The sequence below is a fragment of the Somniosus microcephalus genome, unplaced genomic scaffold (assembly GCF_052327205.1).
Source record: "Somniosus microcephalus isolate GS21.2 unplaced genomic scaffold, FLI_Smic_1.0 unresolved_chr4, whole genome shotgun sequence".
Classification (NCBI taxonomy): Eukaryota; Metazoa; Chordata; class Chondrichthyes; order Squaliformes; family Somniosidae; genus Somniosus; species Somniosus microcephalus.
In genome coordinates, this window is record NW_028225182.1 from 42,990,754 (window position 1) to 43,014,458 (window position 23,705).

The window sequence follows — 23,705 nt, forward strand, 5'->3', positions numbered from 1 at the left end:
ATGGGGTGGAGACAAGTTCATTTCTGGACTGATTAGAGACCCCTCAAAGTGGGTACGAGTACAAAATCGCTTCTTCAAAAAATTATCCTGAGGACAAGACCCCCCGCCACCCCCCGCCCGCCGCCATCTTTGAAGTTGGCCTGAGATCTCTGCACTCCTCCAATTCTGGCCTCTTGCGCTTCCCTGATTTTAATTGCTCCACCATTGGCGGCCGTGCCTTCAGCTGCCTGGGCGCTAAGCTCTGGAATTCCCTCCCTAAACCTCTCCGCCTCTCTCCCCCCTCTCTCTCCTCCTTTAAGACACTCCGTAAAACCTACCTCTTTGACCAAGCTTTTGGTCATCTGTCCCAATATTTCCTTTTGTGGCTCCGTGTCAAATTTGGTTCGCTAACGCTCCTGTGAAGCACCTTGGGACGTTTTACTACGTTAAAGGCAGCAAGTTCTTTCTTGCTTTAAAATTCCATGGTGGAAAAATTCAGTTGGTTTGCGCCACCCGTTAGCGCCTTAAGAGGGCGCTAATGGGGCGCACAACAACTAGCGCCCGGGCACGGCGATGTTTGCACCGCTCACGAAATTAACTAGACATTTTGCGGCTGCGCTAAACACTACCGCCACGATCTCCTGCGCCCGCAGATCGTGACGTCAGTCGCGCGTGCAACGCCCCGGTTGCGCCCCGGACCGGATATTGAGTGGCGCCCCCTTGCCTTACCGCCTGCTACTAGCAACGACAGGTTGAGGGGTGCGTCCTGCAGTCAGGAAGGAACTGGGGGAGCGCTATTTCAAGGCGACCGCTTCCTGCCTTTTTTTGTTGGTGACATTTTTGCACCACGCATTCTGAGAGAGAGAGAGAGAGAGACTTCTGGAGAGTTTCAACGCTGTGTGAAGGAGTTTTGGGTACTGAGCAGCACTTTGCAGGTTCATTTTGAGTTGCCCTTCCTTGTATCGATTTAGAAGAGACGGTGGGGGCTGCACTCTGAGCTCTTTCCCTGGGCCTCTCCATTGTTCTTTCCAGCAGATTTGATGTACAGGTCTCTCCAGGCCGAGATTCAAGGCTGCAATGAGCAGGGTGTGGCTGGAGAGCAAGATCGACCCTCCCCTTTAAGAACTGGCCGGCGCCAGTGTGTCTGTGTTACATTGCTGACTGACATCACATGAGCTTCGCCAGCGCTCTGAGGTAGCGCCTCGCTCCTCGGTGTTAGCGCCTTAAGACAGGTGGGTAGCACCTGATTTAGCACTCCAATCACCTCCAGGGGTGATAAAAGCCAAGTTTGCAGTTGGAGGCGATACTTAGCGTTAAACTTTGCGCACGGACGATAATCGCGCCCCAAACGGGGCGACACTGAATTTTTCCTCCATGAGTTAATTCTGCGACTGACCCACTCACAGTCATGTGACCACCGAGCCCCTGAATGACCCTGGTTTCCTACCAGACGGGTTGCTTTTTGTGAATGAACCGTGAAAGAGGTTGGGTACAGAGTGGCCCCTGTGTACCGCTGAATGCCTTAAAACCGCACCCTGCAGGCACACACAGGCCGACTTCTCCAGGGATGTTTGACTTGGCGTACCAGCCAAATGGTAAACAGGCCGAACAGACAGGTTTTGTTCGCAGAAAAAAAAAACTTCCCTATCCGCCTTCTAGAACGTTCTGCTCCCCGAGGGAGCCATTTAAAGAGAAGACGCAAAGTGTGTGGAGTCACAAAGAGCCAATTGTTGGAACGTTCTACCCTGCGACCAACAACGATAACAACAATTTGCACTGATACCACGCCTTTAAGATAGTAAAACTTCCCAAGACGTTATCAAACAAAATTTGACACCGAGCCACATTAAGGAGATAATGGCCCAGAAATTCGGGTCTCCACGGGTGAGTACGCACGGGGTACTCACCCGTAAGCCCAACGGAAGCGCCGGTTTCCTGCATGCACTGCGCATGCGCGGGAAACCGGAACTTCCGTTCCCCTGAACGAAGGGGTTAAGAGGTGGATCGCGTGCGTGGGAGAGGCTGCGCGTGCGCATCGAACTTACGTTTTTTTTACACGTTTTCCCGGGAGGGTAAGTCTCCAGAAGTTAGACGTGTAAAAAGCAGTCGCAAGGCCTGCTTTTTACAAGGTAAGTGGTGAATTCATTAAAATTAAAACATTTTTTCCAAAGGTATCATTTTTAAATACTTTAAAGCAAGGTAAGATTATTTTTAGCCCCGTTAGAAAATAAAATTATTTTTTTCAAAAATTTAAATTATTGTTTAAAATAGTTATTTCATGTAATTTATAGTTTATTTAAAAAATGTAATTTTTAAAAAATTTATTTGCAGTTTTAGTGATGTTTTGGGGCCGTAGTATTTCTAAGTTTTGACAGGTCTTCCTATCAATCTTATGAATGGAGCATTCCCTGCTCCGATTGGCTCTCCATGGCCCACGTGATCCCAGGGGACGCATCGAACTAACTGCGCCCCTGGGATACGCAAGCACTGCGCGCCGGCAGCTGGAGGAGGCCCCGGATCGGAATTCCACGCGGGCCCACAGCTCAACGGCCGGCGCGCTAGGTAAGTGCAGGTCGGGGGCTTGCACCCGCGGGAAGCCCCCGACCCAAATTCCTGGGCCATTAGGACAGATGACAAAAAGCTTAATCAAAGAGGGAGGTATTAAGGAGCGTCTTAAAGAAGGAGAGAGAGGTGGAGAGGTTTAGGGAGGGAATTCCAGAGCTTAGGGCCCGGGCAGCTGAAGGCACGGCCCCCAATGGTGGAGCGATTGAAACTTATAAAATTCTGACAGGACTGGACAGACTAGATGCAGGAAGGATGTTCCCGATGGTCGGGGAGTCCAGAACCAGGGGTCACAGTCTAAGGATAAGGGGTAAGCCATTTAGGACAGGAATGAGGAGGAATTTCTTCACCCATAGAGTGGTGAACCTGTGGAATTCTCTACCACAGAAGGCAGTGGAGGCCAATTCATTAAATATATTCAAGAAGAGTTGGATATATTTCTTGAGGCTAAAGGGATCAAGGGATATGGGGAGAAAGCAGGGACAGGGTACTGGATTTGGATGATCAGCCATGATCTCATTAAATGGCGGAGCAGGCTCGAGGGGCCGAATGGCCTACTCCTGCTCCTATCTTCTATGCTTCTATGTTTCTATGATTAAAATCGGGGTTGCGCAAGAGGCCAGAATTGAAGGAGCGCAGAGATCTCGGAGGGTTGTAGGGCTGGAGGAGGTTACAGAGATAGGGATGCGGCGGGGGGGGCGAGGCCATGGAGAGATTTGAAAACAAGATGACCAACACTTAGCCTCTCAGTGTTACATTTGGATCAGGAGTCCTGTACAAACAGGAATTGGTTTGGACAATCTGTGCTTACTTTGCAGCCAGATGCAGTTCCATGGAATTTAAGTTGTAGCATAGGGAGGCTTGCATTTCAAAAGCGTCTAACGACGTCTCTGAAGCATTTTAATCTCAACTTGCTTCACATTTATCTACTATATAAATATAAAAGTCTTTCAGGTAGTGAACACCACACTCCAGGCATCACAGTCCAAGGTGTCACACTCCAGGGTGTCACAGTGCTGTTGTCACACTCCAAGGTGTCACACTCCAGGGTGTCACAGTGCTGTTGTCACACTCCAAGGTGTCACACTCCAGGGTGTCACACTCCGGGGTGTCACAGTGCTGTTGTCACACTCCAAGGTGTCACACTCCAGGGTGTCACACTCCGGGGTGTCACAGTGCTGTTGCCACACTCCAAGGTGTCACACTCCAGGGTGTCACACTCCGGGGTGTCACAGTGCTGTTGTCACACTCCAAGGTGTCACACTCCGGGGTGTCACACTCCGGGGTGTCACAGTGCTGTTGTCACACTCCAAGGTGTCACACTCCGGGGTGTCACAGTGCTGTTGTCACACTCCAAGGTGTCACACTCCGGGGTGTCACAGTGCTGTTGTCACAGTCCTTCTCTCACACTCGCGGGGCCACACTCTCGGCGGCACCTTCCAGATGCCAGAATCCAGGCGGCACGCTCCAAAGTCTCGCACTCTGTCACGGGTGCAAAAACAGATCTCCAGAGAGAAAAAAGAAAGAAGCTTATTTGCTGCTGGGCTCTCCTGACCTGGAGGCAGATTTTTACACGCGGCAACCAATTAGCCTCTGGTTGAGCTCAGGAGTTTACAAACGGTTACAGTCACCACTCCCCCCACCCCACCCCCGGGGGTTGCCGATTTAGAGCACCACCTCCTCACAAGGAGCAGTTCGGCGGTGGCCTTAACAGGGTAGGGCGGCTTGCCAGATGAGCAGCCACGCTCCAGAACCCAGGTCACTCGCGAGTAATGCTGGCGAATCGGAAAGATCGCGTGTGTGAGGTATGCTTTGCTCTCTTATGCAGGTCAGGACAAGTCTGGTGCAATTAACCCTTTTAACAAATGAGAGCCATAACCTGACTTGAGAAACATCCTGCCCTGACTAAGCACGTGCCCCCCCCACCACCCCCCCCCGGGTGCTCTCACATTGACTGTGCCCTCAATTCCTCCCCGTCATGTCTGTCTCACTCAAAACGGCAATGGCGCTGGGTAAAGTCACCGGCCTAGAAATTCAGTAGCGTTCGCCAGCCGTTAACGCCTTAAGAGGGGTAGATTTCCAGCGCTAGGCACTTAGCGCCCGGGCGCAGTCCGAACTGCGCCTACGCCCAACTTCAGTTGACATTTAGCGCCGGCGCAAAGTGTTTGCGCCCGCTCAGCTGCACGCGCAGCTTATGACGTCATTTCGTCATGCAACGCTGTTTGTGCGCCCCAAACCGGAAATTCAGTGGCGCCCGCCCAATGTGGGCGTGGCGCTGTTAAGAACTGTGAACTGGAATGCAGCAGAGGCCCTGCGGGCCTCGGGGAGCGCTAATTAAAGGGCACTTAGACTGAACTATAAAGGACAGCCATTTTGCTGCCATGACTTTAGTGCTTTGGATTTCGGGACAGAGACCAAGGAACAGACCTTACTGATTTGGGACAACATAGGAGAGGTATTTTTGGCTTCTGGCCAGAGCTTGGAAATTAGACTCATTGTGATTTCACTGTTTGCAAGTTTATTATGGGGGCTGCATGGGGTTCCAACCCTCAGTTCCAGCATTATGTGCGAAGGGCTCGCAGATGCTGTGTGGGAGGGCCAGCCATGCCTAGACGCAGAGGGGCCATCAGGCGTCGGCAACGTAGGCCTTACCCACTCAGGGAATACCGGCAGCAGGTGTCCTATCTCACCATGACTGCTGTGCATTGTGTTAAGAGGCTGCGCTTCAGAAGGGAGGTGGCTGCAGAGATCTGCCAGCTGCTTCACAGAGATCTGCGTCCACAGCTGATGTGCAGGACGTCTCTGTCGGTGGAAGTGAAGGTCACGGTGGCTCTGAATTTTTATGCAAGCGGCTCCTTCCAAGCCGCTGCTGGGGACATAGCGAACATCTCCCAGTTCGCCGTGCATCGCTGCATCCGGCAGGTCACCGATGCCCTTTTCGCAAGGAGACACCAATTCATCTCCTTCCCCATGACCCTAGAGAGGCAGGAGCAGTGTGCAGTCGGATTTGCCAGGATCGCCGACTTCCCCATGGTGCAGGGCGCCATTGACTGCACGCATGTGGCTATGCGGGCACCTATCGACAATGCCGAGGATTACCGCAACCGGAAGGGCTACCATTCCCTCAATGTACAGCTGGTGTGTGACCACAGGCAGCGCATCCTAGCTGTCAATGCCCGCTTTCCAGGAAGCAGCCACGATGCATTTATCCTGCGCCAGACTACTGTGGCTGACATGTTCCAGGCACAGCCTCCACCAAGGGGATGGCTTATTGGGGACAAGGGCTACCCTTTGTGTACATGGCTCATGGCCCCGCTCCGCGCGCCCAGGACCCCTGCGGAGGAGGCATACAACGAAAGCCATCAAGCCACAAGGAACATCATAGAGCAAACGATTGGCGTCCTCAAGCAACGGTTCCGCTGCCTGGATCGTTCCGGCGGATCTCTACAGTATTCGCCGGATAGAGTCTCCCAGTTCGTCGTCGCTTGCTGCATGCTGCACAACCTGGCTATCCGCAGGACTCAGGCACTGCCACCTCGCGTTGGACCACCACCTCAGGAGGACGAGCAGGAGGACCATGAGGAGGAGGAGGAGGAGGAGGAGTACCAGCCCAGGAGGGAGCCACAAGGTCCAAGGGCCGTCCGCCGGCGGCTTATTGAACGACACTTCTAGGCCCCCTGTCAGGGAATGGCTTGTGGCAATGAACGCACCTGAATGCAGCCGCTCCGCAAGCCCTCAGCCGGTTAACGCAACAACCACTTGAAACATGACACCTGGACAAGCTGAATAAATAAAAAGCTTTATTGAACAAACTCAGGGCCCTTCCCACATGAAACAGAAAAACAGACAAGACCCCCAAAAAACAGTCAAAAACATATCTCACTCCCACAACCTGGGGAGGAATAACAAAAATTGTCCTTCCAATTGGCCTTCATCCTCGGCCTTACCAAAATAAGCCCCCCCCCTCCAGAACACAAACACCCCCATATAAAAAAACATTTGCCTTCATCTTCGGCCTTACCAAAATAAGCCCCCCCCCTCCAGAACACAAACACCCCCATATAAAAAAAACAGTTGGCAACACACTCTACTTGGTGTGCCGAGAGGGCGAGTCCTTGTGCAGGCTTCTCCGGCCCCTGCCCGACCTGTTGCTCCGCCTCAACCTGGGCCCTGTGGGTGTTGCAAGGCTGGGGGAAGGCTCCTGAGGGGCACAATGCGTGACGGCAGATGCCCTTGGGGGTCGGCCTAGACGAGGTCCGGCCCTGGAGGGGCCGGCTGCTGACTGCTGCAGCTGTGGCTGGCCAGCATCAGTCTCTCCAGCAGCTCGTCGCACCTTGGCTGGGGGAGTGGCAGTGGCAGCTGCAGCAATGGGGGCAAGCTGGCTGATGCCAGGCGCTCGCTGGTCGCCAGAGACACTGGCACTCGGCCGGCCTGGCACTGCAGCAAGCGCAGCAATCTGGTGGAGGCCAGACCGCTGTGCTGCAGCAGGGCGGCGGGTGCCCTGGCGATGCTGCCGTGACACAGCGAGTGTGGCAGAAGTGAGTGCGCGAACTGCCCTGGTCTGTGCCCGCATCAGATCAGCCAGTGTCTGGACGGCACCACTCATGAACTCGCGACTCGCGTCCTGTGCTGCCGCGAGTTGGTCGACACCCCTGGCCTGTGCTGCCGCGAGTTGCTCGACACCCCTGGCCTGTGCTGCCGCGAGTTGCTCGACACCCCTGGCCTGTGAGTCCCCGAAATTGGCCACACTATGAGCCAGGGACTCAATGGCCTGAGGCAACTGTCCCACAACCCCCATGAACTCGTTGTGGCGCTGCTCCGAGGCCGCGGACATTTCATCAAGGAGGCGCACCTCCTGGGCGAGGACCGTCTCCGGACTGGAGGGCGGACTCTCCCTCTGGGGAGAAGGCCGCCGAGCTGCCCGACCCTTCCCGCGTGCCTGGACGCCACTGGGCCCAGGAGCTACACCCCCCTGCAACACTTCCCCCTGGCTCTCCTCCAGGCAAGACGTGTCCCCTCCATTGCCATCCCCTGGCGCGGATGAGGGTTCCCCCGATGTGCCGCCTTCCTCTTGGTCCTCGTCGTCCTCCTCTTCCGAGGGACTGGCACTCTCAGCTTCAGGGACCTCCTCCTCACCAGCTGAAAGCAGGAAGGCACAAGAGTAGCTTTAGAGTGAGGACAGGGCGCCAGCGAGGGAGGCATGAGTAGTGCCATTATGCGCATTGGTGGGACAGTGGCAAAGGATGTAGATCTGAAGCGCAAGGGGAACCAGAGAGGTCCAAATGGTCATGTCCTTACCATTGGGTCCCAGCACAGGGTCAGCATCTCCAATAGCAACGGGGCCAGTCACCCGGCCACGCACGAGTCGAGCCACGCTCTCCTCCAGCTGACTGAGCTGCTGGAACTGGGGACGGCCTCCCCCGGTGACAGTCTGGCTCTTCAAATTCCGCGCCAGCTTGGCCTGCAAGAGAAAGGATGGCCTCTAAGTACAGTGTGGTGCCCTGTTGTTGTGTGCACTGCCTCCCATGGTTGAATAGCTTGGCCAGTGTGTTAAGTGCAGAGAGTGCTATTGATGATCATGCCAGTGCCATAGCTGCGGGAGGAGGGCTGGCCATTAGGCCTTTGAGGTCCCTTTGCCCATAATGTGAGGTGCACATGCAAGGATGAGGAGGACACTGGAACCAACCGACTGAGGTCGTTGAACTTCTTGCGGCATTGGTCAGCAGTCCTGGGGGCATCGCTGTTGGCTGACACCCTCAGGGCGATTTCCCTCCAGGCTCTCCTGTACTGCCTCCTGGGAGCCTTCTTGCCACTGTCCGGGCACAAGATCTCTCTGTTCTTTTCCAACCCCCTAAGCAGCACCCTCAAAGCATGCTCCGAGAAGCGCTGCGCTCGTTCACGGGCCTTCTGCATGGCTTCAGGCGCTATTTGGGTCCACCAGCAGTGTTCAGGCCTAGCTGCAGGGCTCCACTATCCAGGGCGTGGCTGCAGACAAAGTCGACCCTTCCCCCTTTAAGAGCTGGCCGGCGTCAGGGTGTCTGCTGTCAATCAAAACATGACCGCACCTGCACTGCGCCCGGCCTCGGCGTTATCAGTCCGCACCGCCGGCTTAGCGCCTAAAGATAGGAGTGCAACGCCAGTTTCAGCGCTCGCCCAAACTCCTTGGCCAAAGCCTCTGAATTTCGGCGAAGTGGCCTCCACTTTCCGGCGGGCGCTAACTTTAGCGCCCGCCCGACTTTACCGCCCCAAAAGTGGCTATACTGAATTTCTAGGCCACTGTCTTTTGGAGGTCGGGGCAGCGGTGAGAGACCCGCTCGCTGCCGGGTTTCCCAGTCCGACCGGCGGTCGCCCTGAGCCCGTTTTCGGCTGACATTCCCGGGATGTTGCCACGCAACACTTCACCCCATGAGCTTGTGCGAGTGGCCCACGGTGGCTCAAGCTGTGCAAGGCTCCATCTAAATGCAAGCCCTTTCTGTAAGGTGGCCCTGGCCAACAGTTCCTCCTCCACTAACGCCACCTCAAACTGATTATCTGGTCATTTATCTCATTGCTGTTTGTGGGAGCTTGCTGTGCACAAATTAGATAGAATTCACAGCGCAGAAATCGACCATTCGGCCCAACTTGCCTGTGCCTGCGTTTGTGCTCCACACGATTCTCCTCCCACCCTGCTTCATCTAACCGTATCAACATATCCCTCTATTCCTTTCTCCCTCATGTACTTATCTGGCTTCCTACTAAATGCATCTATACTATTCGCCTCACCACTCACTCCGTGTAGTAGCGAGTTCCACATTCTCGCCACTCTCTGGGTAAAGAAGTTTCTCCTGAATTCACGATTGGATTTATTAGTGACTATGTTATATTCACGGACCCTAGTTCTGGTCTCCCGCACAAGTGGAGACATCTCCTCTACGTCTACCCTAGCGAACCCCTCTTCATAATTTTGAAGACCTCTATCAGGTCGCCCCCAATGTAAGGCCGCACAGCAGTCAGGAGGTCCCACACAGGTCGCTCGCCAGCTGTTCCGCTGGAAGGCACAGCGCATGCACAGCAAGAGTCATAGATTCATAGCGTTATACAGCACAGAAAGAGGCCCTTCGGCCCATCGTGTCCGCGCCGGCCATCAAGCCCTGTCTATTCTAATCTCATTTTCCAGTACTTGGTCCGTAGCCTTGTATGCTATGGCGTTTCAAGTGCTCATCTAAATGCTTCTTGAATGTTGAGGGTTCCTGCCTCTACCACCCTTTCAGGCAGTGAGTTCCAGATTCCAAACACCCTCTGGGTGAAAAAGTTTTTCCTCAAATCCCCTCTAAACCTCCTGCCCCTTACCTTGAAACTATGCCCCCTGGTTATTGACCCCTCTACTAAGGGGGAAAAGTTCCTTTCTATCTACCCTATCTATGCCCCTCATAATTTTGTACACCCCAATCAGGTCCCCCCTCAGCCTTCTCTGCTCTAAGGAAAACAACCCCAGCCTGTCCAGTCTCTCTTCATAGCTGAAGCGCTCCAGCCCAGGTAACATCCTGGTGAATCTCCTCTACACCCTCTCCAATGCAATCACCTCCTTCCTATAGTGTGGCGACCAGAACTGCACACAGTATTCCAGCTGTGGCCTAACTAGCGTTTTGTACAGCTCCATCATAACCTCCCTGCTCTTATATTCTATGCCTCGGCTAATGAAGGCAAGTATCCCATGTGGCTTTTTAACCACCTTATCTACCTGTCCTGCTGCCTTCAGGGATTTATGTACGTGCACACCAAGGTCCCTCTGATCCTCTGTCCTTCCTAGGGTCCTAATATTCATTGTGTATTCCCTTGCCTTGTTAGTCCTCCCAAAATGCATCACCTCACACTTTTCAGGGTTAAATTCCATTTGCCACTGTTCTGCCCATCTGACCAACCCATCTAATATCGTCCTGTAGCCTGAGACTTCCCTCCTCGCTATTTACCACTCCACCAATTGTAATGGGGCCGTGCACTTAGGGTGCAAATTAGAAGGAACATTAGTCACCCCTCAGTTGGCTCTTTCCTAGAGGAAAGAGCCCCAGCTGGTTCAGTCGTTCCTGACAGCTGTACCCTCTCAGTTCTGCTCTCATCCTTGTCAATCTTTATTTTTTTTGCACTTTCTCCAGTGCCTCGCTATCCTTTCTTTTCTAACATGCGCTCTGCTTTGATTGGCCAGGTGGACGAATACGAAGTCAAAAGTGAGAAGGACCTGGGTTCCATCTGGTGGGTGCTGTTGGACAAAGTGAAGTTCCTGGTGGAGGACGACTGGTTTTGCCGATATGTGACAGTGCAAACCCCCTCGGGTGACACACTCCACTTCCCCTGCTACAGGTGGCTGAGTGAGAACGTCGCTGTCTGTGTTCGAGAAGGAACAGGTAAGACTGTGAATACAGAACAGCGTGGGACAACAGCAACAACAACTTGCATTTATATAGCGCCTTTAACGTGGTAAAACATCCCAAGGTGCAGCACAGGAGCGATTATCAGACAAAATGTAACGCCTAGCCACATAAGGAGATATCAGAACAGGTGGCCAAAAGCTTGGTCAAAGAGGTAGGTTTTAAGGAGCGTCTTAAAGGAGGAGAGAGAGAGGCGGAGAGGTTTAGGCAGGGAATTCCAGAACTTGGGTCCTAAGCTGCTGAAGGCACGGCCACTAATAGTGGAGCGATTAAAATCGGGGACACGCAAGAGGCCAGAATTAGATGAGTGCAGAGATGTCGGAGGATTTTAGGGCTGGAGGAGGTTACAGAGATAGTGGGGGGGGGGGGGGAGAGCGGGGTGAGGCCATGGAGGGATTTGAAAACAAGGATGAGAATTTTCAAATCGAGGGGTTGCTGGACCGGGGACCCAACGTAAATCAGCGAGCACAGGGGTGATGGGTGAATGGGACGTTGTGCGAGTTAGGACACGGGCTTTGGATGTGCTCAAGTTTATGGAGGGAGAAAGATGGGAGGCCAGCCAGGACGGCATTGGAATAGCGTTGGCTCAAACTCCAGTACTTGACGCAAAGGCTGGCGAGGGGTATGAGACAGAGGGAGGAGTGGAGAGAGTCGAATTTTGGGGCTGGCCAGATGGACTGCAATGGTTTCCACTGGTCCTATAACCATCGACAACTACATTCTCCTTAATTGGGCAAGTGCCAATTTGGCTCGATTGACAGCACTCTCAACACTGAGTCGGACTGGTTGTGGGTTCAGACCCCACTTCGAGCACGTGAGCTGACACTCCAGTGCAGCACTGAGGGAGTTCTGCATTGTCAGAGGTGCCGCCTTTCAGATGAGACGTTAACAACAACAACTTGCATTAATACAGCACCTTTAACGTAGTAAAACGCCCCAAGGCGCTTCACAGGAGTGCTGTCAGACAAAATTTGCCCTGAAACCGAGGCCTCTCCTGCCCACTCAGGTGGACGCAGAAGATCCCATGGAACCATTGAAGGAAGAAATGGGGAGTTCACCCAGCATCCTGGGCCAACACACCGCCATCAACCAACACTATCAAAAGCAGATTAACAGTCATTCAACTCATTTGTGAGGTCTTGCTGTGCACAAATTGGCATTTCCCCACAAAACAGTGCTGACTCCACTTCATAAGTAGTTCATTGTGAAGTGTACTGGGGTGTCCTGAGAGTGTGAAAGGCGCAATATAAATGCAAGTCCCTGCTTAATGGGGATTAGGCCAATCAGGAGGCCTCGTAATGAAGGCGTCTGGAGCCTTTTCCTGGTTTGTATTAAAATCTTTGTACCGATCGAGGAGTCTGTGGAATATTATAGGGAATAGCAGCCCCTGTGTATATTACAGAGAATAGCAGCCACCGTTTATATTATAGGTAATAGTAGCCCCTGTGTATATTAAGGGAATAGCAGCCCCTGTGTGTATCATACAGAATAGCAGCTGCTGTGTATATTATAGGGAATAGTAGCCCCTGTGTATATTAAAGAGAATAGCAGCCCCTGTGTATATTATAGAGAATAGCAGCCCCTGTGTATATTAAAGAGAATAGCAGCCCCTGTGTATATTAAAGAGAATAGCAGCCCCTGTGTATATTATAGAGAATAGCAGCCCCTGCGTATATTATAGAGAATAGCAGCCCCTGTGTATATTATAGAGAATAGCAGCCTCTGTGTATATTATAGAGAATAGCAGCCACTGTGTATATTAAAGAGAATAGCAGCCCCTGTGTATATTATAGAGAATAGCAGCCCCTGCGTATATTATAGAGAATAGCAGCCCCTGTGTATATTATAGAGAATAGCAGCCCCTGTGTATATTATAGAGAATAGCAGCCCCTGTGTATATTATAGAGAATAGCAGCCCCTGTGTATATTATAGAGAATAGCAGCCTCTGTGTATATTATAGAGAATAGCAGCCCCTGTGTATATTAAAGAGAATAGCAGCCCCTGTGTATATTATAGAGAATAGCAGCCCCTGCGTATATTATAGAGAATAGCAGCCCCTGTGTATATTATAGAGAATAGCAGCCTCTGTGTATATTATAGAGAATAGCAGCCTCTGTGGATACTATAGGAAATAGCAGCCCCTGTGTATATTATAGGGAAAAGCAGCCCCTGTGTATATTATAGAGAATAGCAGTCCCTGTGTATATTATAGGGAATAGCAGCCCCTGTTTATATTATAGAGAATAGCAGCTCCTGTGTATATTACAGAATAGCAGCCCCTGTGTATATTATAGAGAATAGCAGTCCCTGTGTATATTATAGGGAATAGCAGCCCCTGTGTATATTATAGGGAATAGCAGCCCCTGTGTATATTATAGAGAATAGCAGCCCCTGTGCATATTAAAGAGAATAGCAGCCCCTGTGTATATTATAGAGAATAGCAGCCCCTGTGTATATTATAGAGAATAGCAGCCTCTGTGTATATTATAAGAAATAGCAGCCACGGTGTATATTATAGAGAATAGCAGCCCCTGTGTATATTATAGAGAATAGCAGCCCCTGCGTATATTATAGAGAATAGCAGCCCCTGTGCATAATGTAGAGAATAGCAGCCCCTGTGTATGTTATAGGGAATAGCAGCCCCTGTGTATATTATAGGGAATAGCAGCCCCTGTGTATAATATAGCGAATAGCAGCCCCTGTGTACATTATAGAGATTTGCAGCCCCTGTGTATATTATAGGGAATAGTAGCCCCTGTGTATATTATAGGGAAAAGCAGACCCTGTGTATATTATAGAGAATAGAAGTCCCTGTGTAAATTATAGGGAACAGCAGTCCCTGTGTATATTATAGAGAATAGCAGCTCCTGTGTATATTAGAGAAGAGCAGCCACTGTGTATATTATAGAGAATAGCAGCCCCTGTGTATATTATAGAGAATAGCAGCCCCGTGTATATTATAGAGAATAGCAGCCCCTGTGTATATTATAGAGAATAGCAGCCCCTGTGTATATTATAGGGAATAGCAGCCCCTGTGTATATTATAGGGAATAGCAACCCCTGTGTATATTATAGAGAATAGCAGCCCCTGTGTATATCATAGAGAATAGCAGCCCCTGTGTATATTATAGAGAATAGCAGCCCGTGTGTATATTATAGAGAATAGCATCCCCTGTGTATATTATAGGGAATAGCAGCCCCAGTGTATATTATAGAGAATAGCAGCCCCGGTGTATATTATAGGGAATAGCAGCCCCTGTGTATATTGTACGGAATAGCAGCCCCTGTGTATATTATAGGGAATAGCAGCCCCTGTGTATATTATAGAGAATAGCAGCCCATGTGTATATTATAGAGAATAGCAGCCCCAGTATATATTAGAGGGAATAGCAGCCCCTGTGTATATTATAGAGAATTGCAGCCCTGTGTATATTATAGGGAATAGCAGCCTCTGTATATAATATAGAGAATTGCAGCCCCTGTGTATATTATAGAGAATAGCAGCCCCTGTGTATATTATAGAGAATTGCAGCCCCTGTGTACATTATAGAGAATAGCAGCCCCTGTGTATATTATAGAGAATAGCAGCCCCTGTGTATATTATAGAGAATAGCAGCCCCTGTGTATATTATAGAGAATAGCAGCCCCTGTGTATGTTATAGGGAATAGCAGCCCCTCTGTATATTATAGAGAATAACAGCCCCTGTGTATATTATAGAGAATAGCAGCCCCTGTGTATATTATAGGGAATAGAAGCCCCTCTGTATATTATAGAGAATAACAGCCCCTGTGTATATTATAGAGAATAGCAGCCCCTGTGTATATTATAGAGAATAGCAGTCCCTGTGTATATTATAGGGAATAGCAGCCCCTGTGTATATTATAGAGAATAGCAGCCTCTGTGTATATTATAGGGAATTGCAGCCACAGTGTATATTATAGAGAATAGCAGCCCCTGTGTATATTATAGGGAATAGCAGCCCCAGAGTATATTATAGAGAATAGCAGCCCCTGTGTATATTATAGGGAATAGCAGCCCCTGTGTATATTATAGAGAATAGCAGCCCCTGTGTATATTATAGGGAATAGCAGCCCCTGTGTATATTATAGAGAATAGCATCCCCTGTGTATATTATAGGGAATAGCAGCCCCAGTGTATATTATAGAGAATAGCAGCACCTGTGTATATTTTAGGGAATAACAGCTCCTGTGTATATTAGAGAATAGCTGCACCGTGTATATTATAGAGAATAGCAGCCCCTGTGTATATTATAGGGAATAGCTGCCCCAGTGTATATTATAGAGAATAGCAGCCCCTGTGTATATTATAGAGAATAGCAGCCCCTGTGTATATTATAGAGAATAGCAGCCTCTGTGTATATTATAAAGAATAGCAGCCCCTGTGTATATTAAAGAGAATAGCAGCCCCTATGTATATTATAGAGAATAGCAGCCCCTGCGTATATTATAGAGAATAGCAGCCGCTGTGTATATTATAGAGAATAGCAGCCTCTGTGTATATTATAGAGAATAGCAGCCTCTGTGGATACTATAGGAAATAGCAGCCCCTGTGTATATTATAGGGAAAAGCAGCCCCTCTGTATATTATAGAGAATAGCAGTCCCTGTGTATATTATAGGGAATAGCAGCCCCTGTGTATATTATAGAGAATAGCAGCTCCTGTGTATATTACAGAATAGCTGCCCCTGTGTATATTATAGAGAATAGCAGCCCCTGTGTATATTATAGGGAATAGCAGCCCCTGTGTATATTATAGGGAATAGCAGCCCCTGTGTATATTATAGAGAATAGCAGCCCCTGTGCATATTATAGAGAATAGCAGCCCCTGTGTATATTATAGAGAATAGCAGCCCCTGTGTATATTATAGAGAATAGCAGCCTCTGTGTATATTATAAGAAATAGCAGCCACGGTGTATATTATAGAGAATAGCAGCCCCTGTGTATATTATAGAGAATAGCAGCCCCTGCGTATATTATAGAGAATAGCAGCCCCTGTGTATAATGTAGAGAATAGCAGCCCCTGTGTATGTTATAGGGAATAGCAGCCCCTGTGTATATTATAGGGAATAGCAGCCCCTGTGTATAATATAGCGAATAGCAGCCCCTGTGTACCTTATAGAGATTTGCAGCCCCTGTGTATATTATAGGGAATAGTAGCCCCTGTGTATATTATAGGGAAAAGCAGACCCTGTGTATATTATAGAGAATAGAAGTCCCTGTGTAAATTATAGGGAACAGCAGTCCCTGTGTATATTATAGAGAATAGCAGCTCCTGTGTATATTAGAGAAGAGCAGCCACTGTGTATATTATAGAGAATAGCAGCCCCTGTGTATATTATAGAGAATAGCAGCCCCGTGTATATTATAGAGAATAGCAGCCCCTGTGTATATTATAGAGAATAGCAGCCCCTGTGTATATTATAGGGAATAGCAGCCCCTGTGTATATTATAGGGAATAGCAACCCCTGTGTATATTATAGGGAATAGCAGCCCTGTGTATATTATAGAGAATAGCAGCCCTGTGTATATTATAGAGAATAGCAGCCCCTGTGTATATTATAGAGAATAGCAGCCCGTGTGTATATTATAGAGAATAGCATCCCCTGTGTATATTATAGGGAATAGCAGCCTCAGTGTATATTATAGAGAATAGCAGCCCCGGTGTATATTATAGGGAATAGCAGCCCCTGTGTATATTGTACGGAATAGCAGCCCCTGTGTATATTATAGGGAATAGCAGCCCCTGTGTATATTATAGAGAATAGCAGCCCATGTGTATATTATAGAGAATAGCAGCCCCAGTATATATTAGAGGGAATAGCAGTCCCTGTGTATATTATAGAGAATTGCAGCCCTGTGTATATTATAGGGAATAGCAGCCCCTGTATATAATATAGAGAATTGCAGCCCCTGTGTATATTATAGAGAATAGCAGCCCCTGTGTATATTATAGAGAATTGCAGCCCCTGTGTACATTATAGAGAATAGCAGCCCCTGTGTATATTATAGAGAATAGCAGCCCCTGTGTATATCATAGAGAATAGCAGTCCCTGTGTATATTATAGAGAATAGCAGCCCCTGTGTATGTTATAGGGAATAGCAGCCCCTCTGTATATTATAGAGAATAACAGCCCCTGTGTATATTATAGAGAATAGCAGCCCCTGTGTATATTATAGGGAATAGAAGCCCCTCTGTATATTATAGAGAATAACAGCCCCTGTGTATATTATAGAGAATAGCAGCCCCTGTGTATATTATAGAGAATAGCAGCCCCTGTGTATATTATAGAGAATAGCAGTCCCTGTGTATATTATAGGGAATAGCAGCCCCTGTGTATATTATAGAGAATAGCAGCCTCTGTGTATATTATAGGGAATTGCAGCCACAGTGTATATTATAGAGAATAGCAGCCCCTGTGTATATTATAGGGAATAGCAGCCCCAGAGTATATTATAGAGAATAGCAGCCCCTGTCTATATTATAGGAAATAGCAGCCCCTGTGTATATTATAGAGAATAGCAGCCCCTGTGTATATTATAGAGAATAGCAGTCCCTGTGTATATTATAGGGAATAGCAGCCCCTGTGTATATTATAGAGAATAGCAGCCCCTGTGTATATTATAGGGAATAGCAGCCCCAGTGTATATTATAGAGAATAGCAGCCCCTGTGTATATTATAGGGAATAGCAGCCCCAGAGTATATTATAGAGAATAGCAGCCCCTGTGTATATTATAGGAAATAGCAGACCCTGTGTATATTATAGAGAATAGCAGCCCCTGTGTATATTATAGGGAATAGCAGCCCCTGTGTATATTATAGAGAATAGCAGCCCCTGTGTATATTATAGGGAATAGCAGCCCCTGTGTATATTATAGAGAATAGCATCCCCTGTGTATATTATAGGGAATAGCAGCCCCAGTGTTTATTATAGAGAATAGCAGCACCTGTGTATATTATAGGGAATAACAGCTCCTGTGTATATTAGAGAATAGCTGCACCGTGTATATTATAGAGAATAGCAGCCCCTGTGTATATTATAGGGAATAGCTGCCCCAGTGTATATTATAGAGAATAGCAGCCCCTGTGTATATTATAGGAAATAGCAGCCCCTGTGTATATTATAGAGAATAGCAGCCCCTGTGTATATTATAGGGAATGGCAGCCCCTGTGTATATTATAGAGAATAGCAGCCCCTGTGTATATTAGGGGGAATAGCAGCCCCTGTGTATATTATAGAGAATAGCAGCTCCTGTGTATATTAGAGAATAGCTGCCCCTGTGTATATTATAGAGAATAGCAGCCCCTGTGTATATTATAGGGAATAGCAGCCCCTGTGTATATTATAGTGAATAGCAGCACCTGTGTATATTATAGAGAATAGCAGCCCCTGTGTATATTAGAGAGAATAGCAGCCCCTGTGTATATTATAGAAAATAGCAGCCCCTGTGTATATTATAGAGATTAGCAGCCCCTGTGTATATTGTAGAGAATAGCAGCCCCTGTGTACATTATAGGGAATAGCAGCCCATGTGTATATTACAGAGAATAGCAGCCCCCGTTTCTTTATAGGGAATAGTAGCCCCTGTGTATATTAAGGGAATAGCAGCCCCTGTGTATATTATACAGAACAGCAGCCCCTGTGTATATTATAGGGAATAGTAGCCTCTGTGTATATTATAGCGAATAGCAACCCCTGTGTATAGTATAGAGAATATCAGCCCTGTGTATATTATAGCGAATAGCAGCCCCTGTGTATATTATAAAGAATAGCAGCATCTGTGAATATTATAGCGAATAGCAGCCTCTGTGTATATTATAGGAAATAGCAGCCCCTGTGTATATTATAGAGAATAGCCGCCCCTGTGTATATTATAGAGAATAGCAGCCCCTGTGTATATTATAGAGAATAGCAGCCCCTGTGTATGTTATAGAGAATAGCAGCCCCTGTGTATATTATAGCGAATAGCAGCCTCTGTGTATATTATAGGAAATTGCAGCCCCTGTGTATATTATAGAGAATAGCCGCCCCTGTGTATATTATAGAGAATAGCAGCCCCGGTGTATATTATAGAGAATAGCAGCCCCTGTGTATATTATAGAGAATTGCCGCCCCTGTGTATATTATAGAGAATAGCAGAGCCTATGTATATTATAGAGATTAGCAGCCCCTATGTATATTATAGAGAATACCAGCCCCTGTGTATATTATAGACAATAGCAGCCCCTGTGTATATTACAGAGAATAGCAGCCCCTGTGTATATTATAGAGAATAGCAGCACCTGTGTATATTATAGCGAATAGCAGCCCCTGTGTATATTATAGAGAATAGCAGCCTCTGGGTATATTATAGGAAATAGCAGGCACGGTGTATATTATAGAGAATAGCAGCCCCTGTGTATATTATAGAGAATAGCAGCCCCTGCGTATATTATAGAGAATAGCAGCCCCTGCGTATATTATAGAGAATAGCAGCCCCTGTGTATATTATAGGGAATAGCAGCCCCTGTGTATATTATAGGGAATAGCAGCTCCTGTGTATATTATAGGGAATAGCAGCCCGTGTGTATATTATAGAGAATAGCAGCCCTTGTAAATATTATAGAGATTTGCAGCCCCTGTGTATATTATAGGGAATAGCAGCCCCTGTGTATATTATAGGGAATAGCAACCCCTGTGTATATTGTAGGGAATAGCAGCCCCTGTGTATATTATCGGGAAAAGCAGCCCCTGTGTATATTATAGAGAATAGACGTCCCTGTGTATATTATAGGGAACAGCAGTCCCTGTGTATATTATAGAGAATAGCAGCCCCTGTGTATATTATAGGGAATAGCAGCCCCTGTGTATATTATAGCGAATAGCAGCCCCTGTGTATATTATAGAGAATAGCAGCCCCTGTGTATATTATAGAGAATAACAGCCCCGGTGTATATTATAGAGAATAGCAGCTCGTGTGTATATTATAGATAATAACAGCCCTGTGTATATTATAGAGAATAGCAGCCCCGGTGTATATTATAGGGAATAGCAGCCCCTGTGTATATTGTAGGGAATAGCAGCCCCAGTGTATATTAGAGGGAATAGCAGCCCCTGTGTATATTATAGAGAATTGCAGCCCTGTGTATATTATAGGGAATAGCAGCCCCTGTGTATATTATAGAGAATTGCAGCCCCTGTGTATATTATAGAGAATAGCAGCCCCTGTGTATATTATAGAGAATAGCAGCCCCTGTGTATATTATAGAGAATAGCAGCCTCTGTGTATATTACAGAGAATTGCAGCCCCTGTGTATATTATAGAGAATAGCAGCCCCTGTGTATATTATAGAGAATTGCAGCCCCTGTGTATATTATAGAGAATAGCATCCCCTGTGTATGTTATAGAGAATAGCAGCCCCTGTGTATATTATAGAGAATAGCAGCCCCTGTGTATATTATAGGAAATAGCAGCCCCTGTGTATATTATAGAGAATAGCAGCCCTTGTGTTTATTATAGGGAATAGCAGCCCCTGTGTATATTATAGAGAATCGCAGCCCCTGTGTATATTATAGAGAATCGTAGTCCCTGTGCAAACTATAGAGAATACCAGCCCCTCTATATATTATAGAGAATAGTACCCCCGTGTATATTACAGAGAATAGTACCCCCTAAGTATATTATAGAGAATAGCAGCTTTTATGTATAGAAACATAGAAACATAGAAGATAGGAGCAGGAGTAGGCCATTCGGCCCCTCGAGCCTGTTCCACCATTTAATGAGATCATGGCTGATCATGCAAATTCAGTACCCTGTCCCTGCTTTCTCCCCATCTCCCTTGATCCCTCTAGCATTAAGAAATATATCCAACTCCTTCTTGAATATACTTAATGAATTGGCCTCAACTGCCTTGTGTGGTAGAGAATTCCACATGTTCACCACTCTTTGGGTGAAGAAATTCCTCCTCATTTCTGTCCTAAATGGCTTAAACCTTATCCTTAGACTGTGACCCCTGGTTCTGGACTTCCCTGCCATCGGGAACATCCTTCCTGCATCTAATCTGTCTAGTCCTGTTAGAATTATATAAGTTTCAATGAGATCCCCTCTCATTCTTCTAAACTCTAGTGAATATAAGCCTAATCGACCCAATCTCTCCTCATACGTCATTCCTGCCATCCCAGGTATCAGTCTGGTGAATCTTCGCTGCTCTCTCTCCATGGCAAGAACACCCTTCCTCAGATAAGGTGACCAAAACTGCACACAATACTCAAGGTGTGGTCTCACCATCCTGTACAACTGCAGCAAGACATCCTTGCTCCTGTACTCGAACCCTCTCGCGTTGAAGGCCAACATACCATTTGCCTTCTTAACCACCTGCTGCACCTGCATGCTTACCTTCAGCGATTGGTGCACAAGGACACGCAGGTCTCGTTGCACTTCCCCTTTTCCCAATCTATTGACGTTCAGACAATAATCTGTCTTCCTGTTTTTGCCACCGAAGTGGATAACCTCGCATTTATCCACATTATACTGCATTTACCATGCAATATATTATAGAGAATACCAGCCTGTGTATATTATAGAGAATACCAGCCCCTGTGTATATTGTAGAGAATACCAGCCCCAGTGTATATTGTAGAGAATAGCAGCCCTGTGTATATTATAGAGAATAGCAGCCCTGTGTATATTGTAGAGAATAGCAGCCCCTGTGTATATTATAGAGAATAGCAGCCCCTGTGTATATTATAGAGAATAGCAGCCCCTGTGTATATTATAGAGAATAGCAGCCCCTGTGTATATTATAGAGAATAGCAGCCCCTGTGTATATCATAGAGAATAGCAGCCCCTGTGTATATTATAGAGAATAGCAGCCCTGTGTATATTATAGAGAATAGCAGCCCCTGTGTATATTATAGAGAATTGCAGCTCCTGTGTATATTATAGAGAATAGCAGCCCTGTGTATATTATAGAGAATAGCAGCCCATGTGTATATTATAGAGAATAGCAGCCCTGTGTATATCATAGAGAATAGCAGCCCCTGTGTATATTATAGAGAATAGCAGCCCTGTGTATATTATAGAGAATAGCAGCCCCTGTGTATATTATAGAGAATTGCAGCTCCTGTGTATATTATAGAGAATAGCAGCCCCTGTGTATATTATAGATAATAGCAGCCCCTGTGTATATTATAGAGAATAGCAGCCCCTGTGTATATTATAGGGAATAGCAGCCCCTGTGTATATTATAGAGAATAGCAGCCCCTGTGTATATTATAGAGAATAGCAGCCCCTGTGTATATTATAGGGAATACCAGCCCCTGTGTATATTATAGAGAATAGCAGCCCCTGTGTATATTATAGAGAATTGCAGCCCCTGTGTATATTATAGATAGAGAATAGCAGCCCCTGTGTATATTATAGAGAATAGCAGCCCCTGTGTATATTATAGGGAATACCAGCCCCTGTGTATATTATAGAGAATACCAGCCCCTGTGTATATTATAGAGAATAGCAGCCCCTGTGTATATTATAGAGAATAGCAGCCCCTGTGTATATTATAGAGAATAGCAGCCCCTGTGTATATTATAGAGAATAGCAGCCCCTGTGTATATTATAGAGAATAGCAGCCCCTGTGTATATTATAGAGAATAGCAGCCCCTGTGTATATTATAGCGAATACCAGCCCCTGTGTATATTATAGGGAATCGCAGCCCCTGTGTATATTATAGAGAATAGCAGCCCCTGTGTATATTATAGAGAATAGCAGCCCATGTGTATATTATAGAGAATAACAGCCCCTGTGTATATTATAGGGAATAGCAGCCCCTGTGTATATTATAGACAATAGCAGCCCCTGTGTATATTATAGGGAATAGCAGCCCCTGTGTATATTATAGACAATAGCAGCCCCTGTGTATATTATAGGGAATACCAGCCCCTGTGTATATTGTAGGGAATAGCAGCCCCTGTGTATATTATAGAGAATAGCAGCCCCTGTGTATATTATAGAGAATAGCAGCCCCTGTGTATATTATAGGAAATAGCAGCCCCTGTGTATATTATAGAGAATTGCAGCCCCTGTGTATATTATAGGGAATACCAGCCCCTCTGTTTAATATAGAGAATAGCAGCCCCTGTGTATATTATAGAGAATAGCAGCCACTGTGTATATTATAGAGAATACCAGCCTGTGTGTATATTATAGGGAATACCAGCCCCTATGTATATTATAGAGAATTGCCGCCCCTGTGTATATTATAGGGAATACCAGCCCCTCTGTATAATATAGAGAATAGCAGCCCCTGTGTATATTATAGGGAATAGCAGCCCCTGTGTATATTATAGAGAATAGCAGCCCCTGTGTATGTTATAGGGAATAGCAGCCCCTGTGTATGTTATAGAGAATAGCAGCCCCTGTGTATATTATAGAGAATAGCAGCCCCTGTGTATGTTATAGAGAATAGCAGCCCCTGTGTATGTTATAGAGAATACCAGCCCTTATATATGTATATATTAATAATGCTTTGGTTTCCACAGCCAAGCGACCCTACGATGACAAGTTGCCCATACTTCAGTCCAATCGTCAGAAGGAACTGGAGGAGAGACAGAAGCTGTACAGGTAATGCCGAATGGTGCGACCCTTGGGCCTGCGGAATGGCAGCTCATTGGGAACCAGGAGAAAGGTGTTCCCCATCAGTATTTACCGTAAATTGATTCTGGCATCTAACCTCCATGTGGTGCAGGCGGGAGCCCACT

The 23,705-nt window shown here is 47.2% G+C and overlaps 1 protein-coding gene across 1 annotated transcript in view; it reads left to right on the forward strand.

The window, feature by feature from the left end:
* The window catches only part of alox12 (arachidonate 12-lipoxygenase), a 67,689-nt gene that overhangs the window by 7,488 nt on the left and 36,496 nt on the right, over positions 1–23,705 (forward strand). The window contains exons 2-3 of the mRNA XM_085977405.1: positions 10,724–10,922; positions 23,487–23,568. Of these exons, the coding sequence (XP_085833531.1) occupies positions 10,724–10,922; positions 23,487–23,568 (281 nt within the window). The remainder of the gene's footprint in view (positions 1–10,723; positions 10,923–23,486; positions 23,569–23,705) is intronic.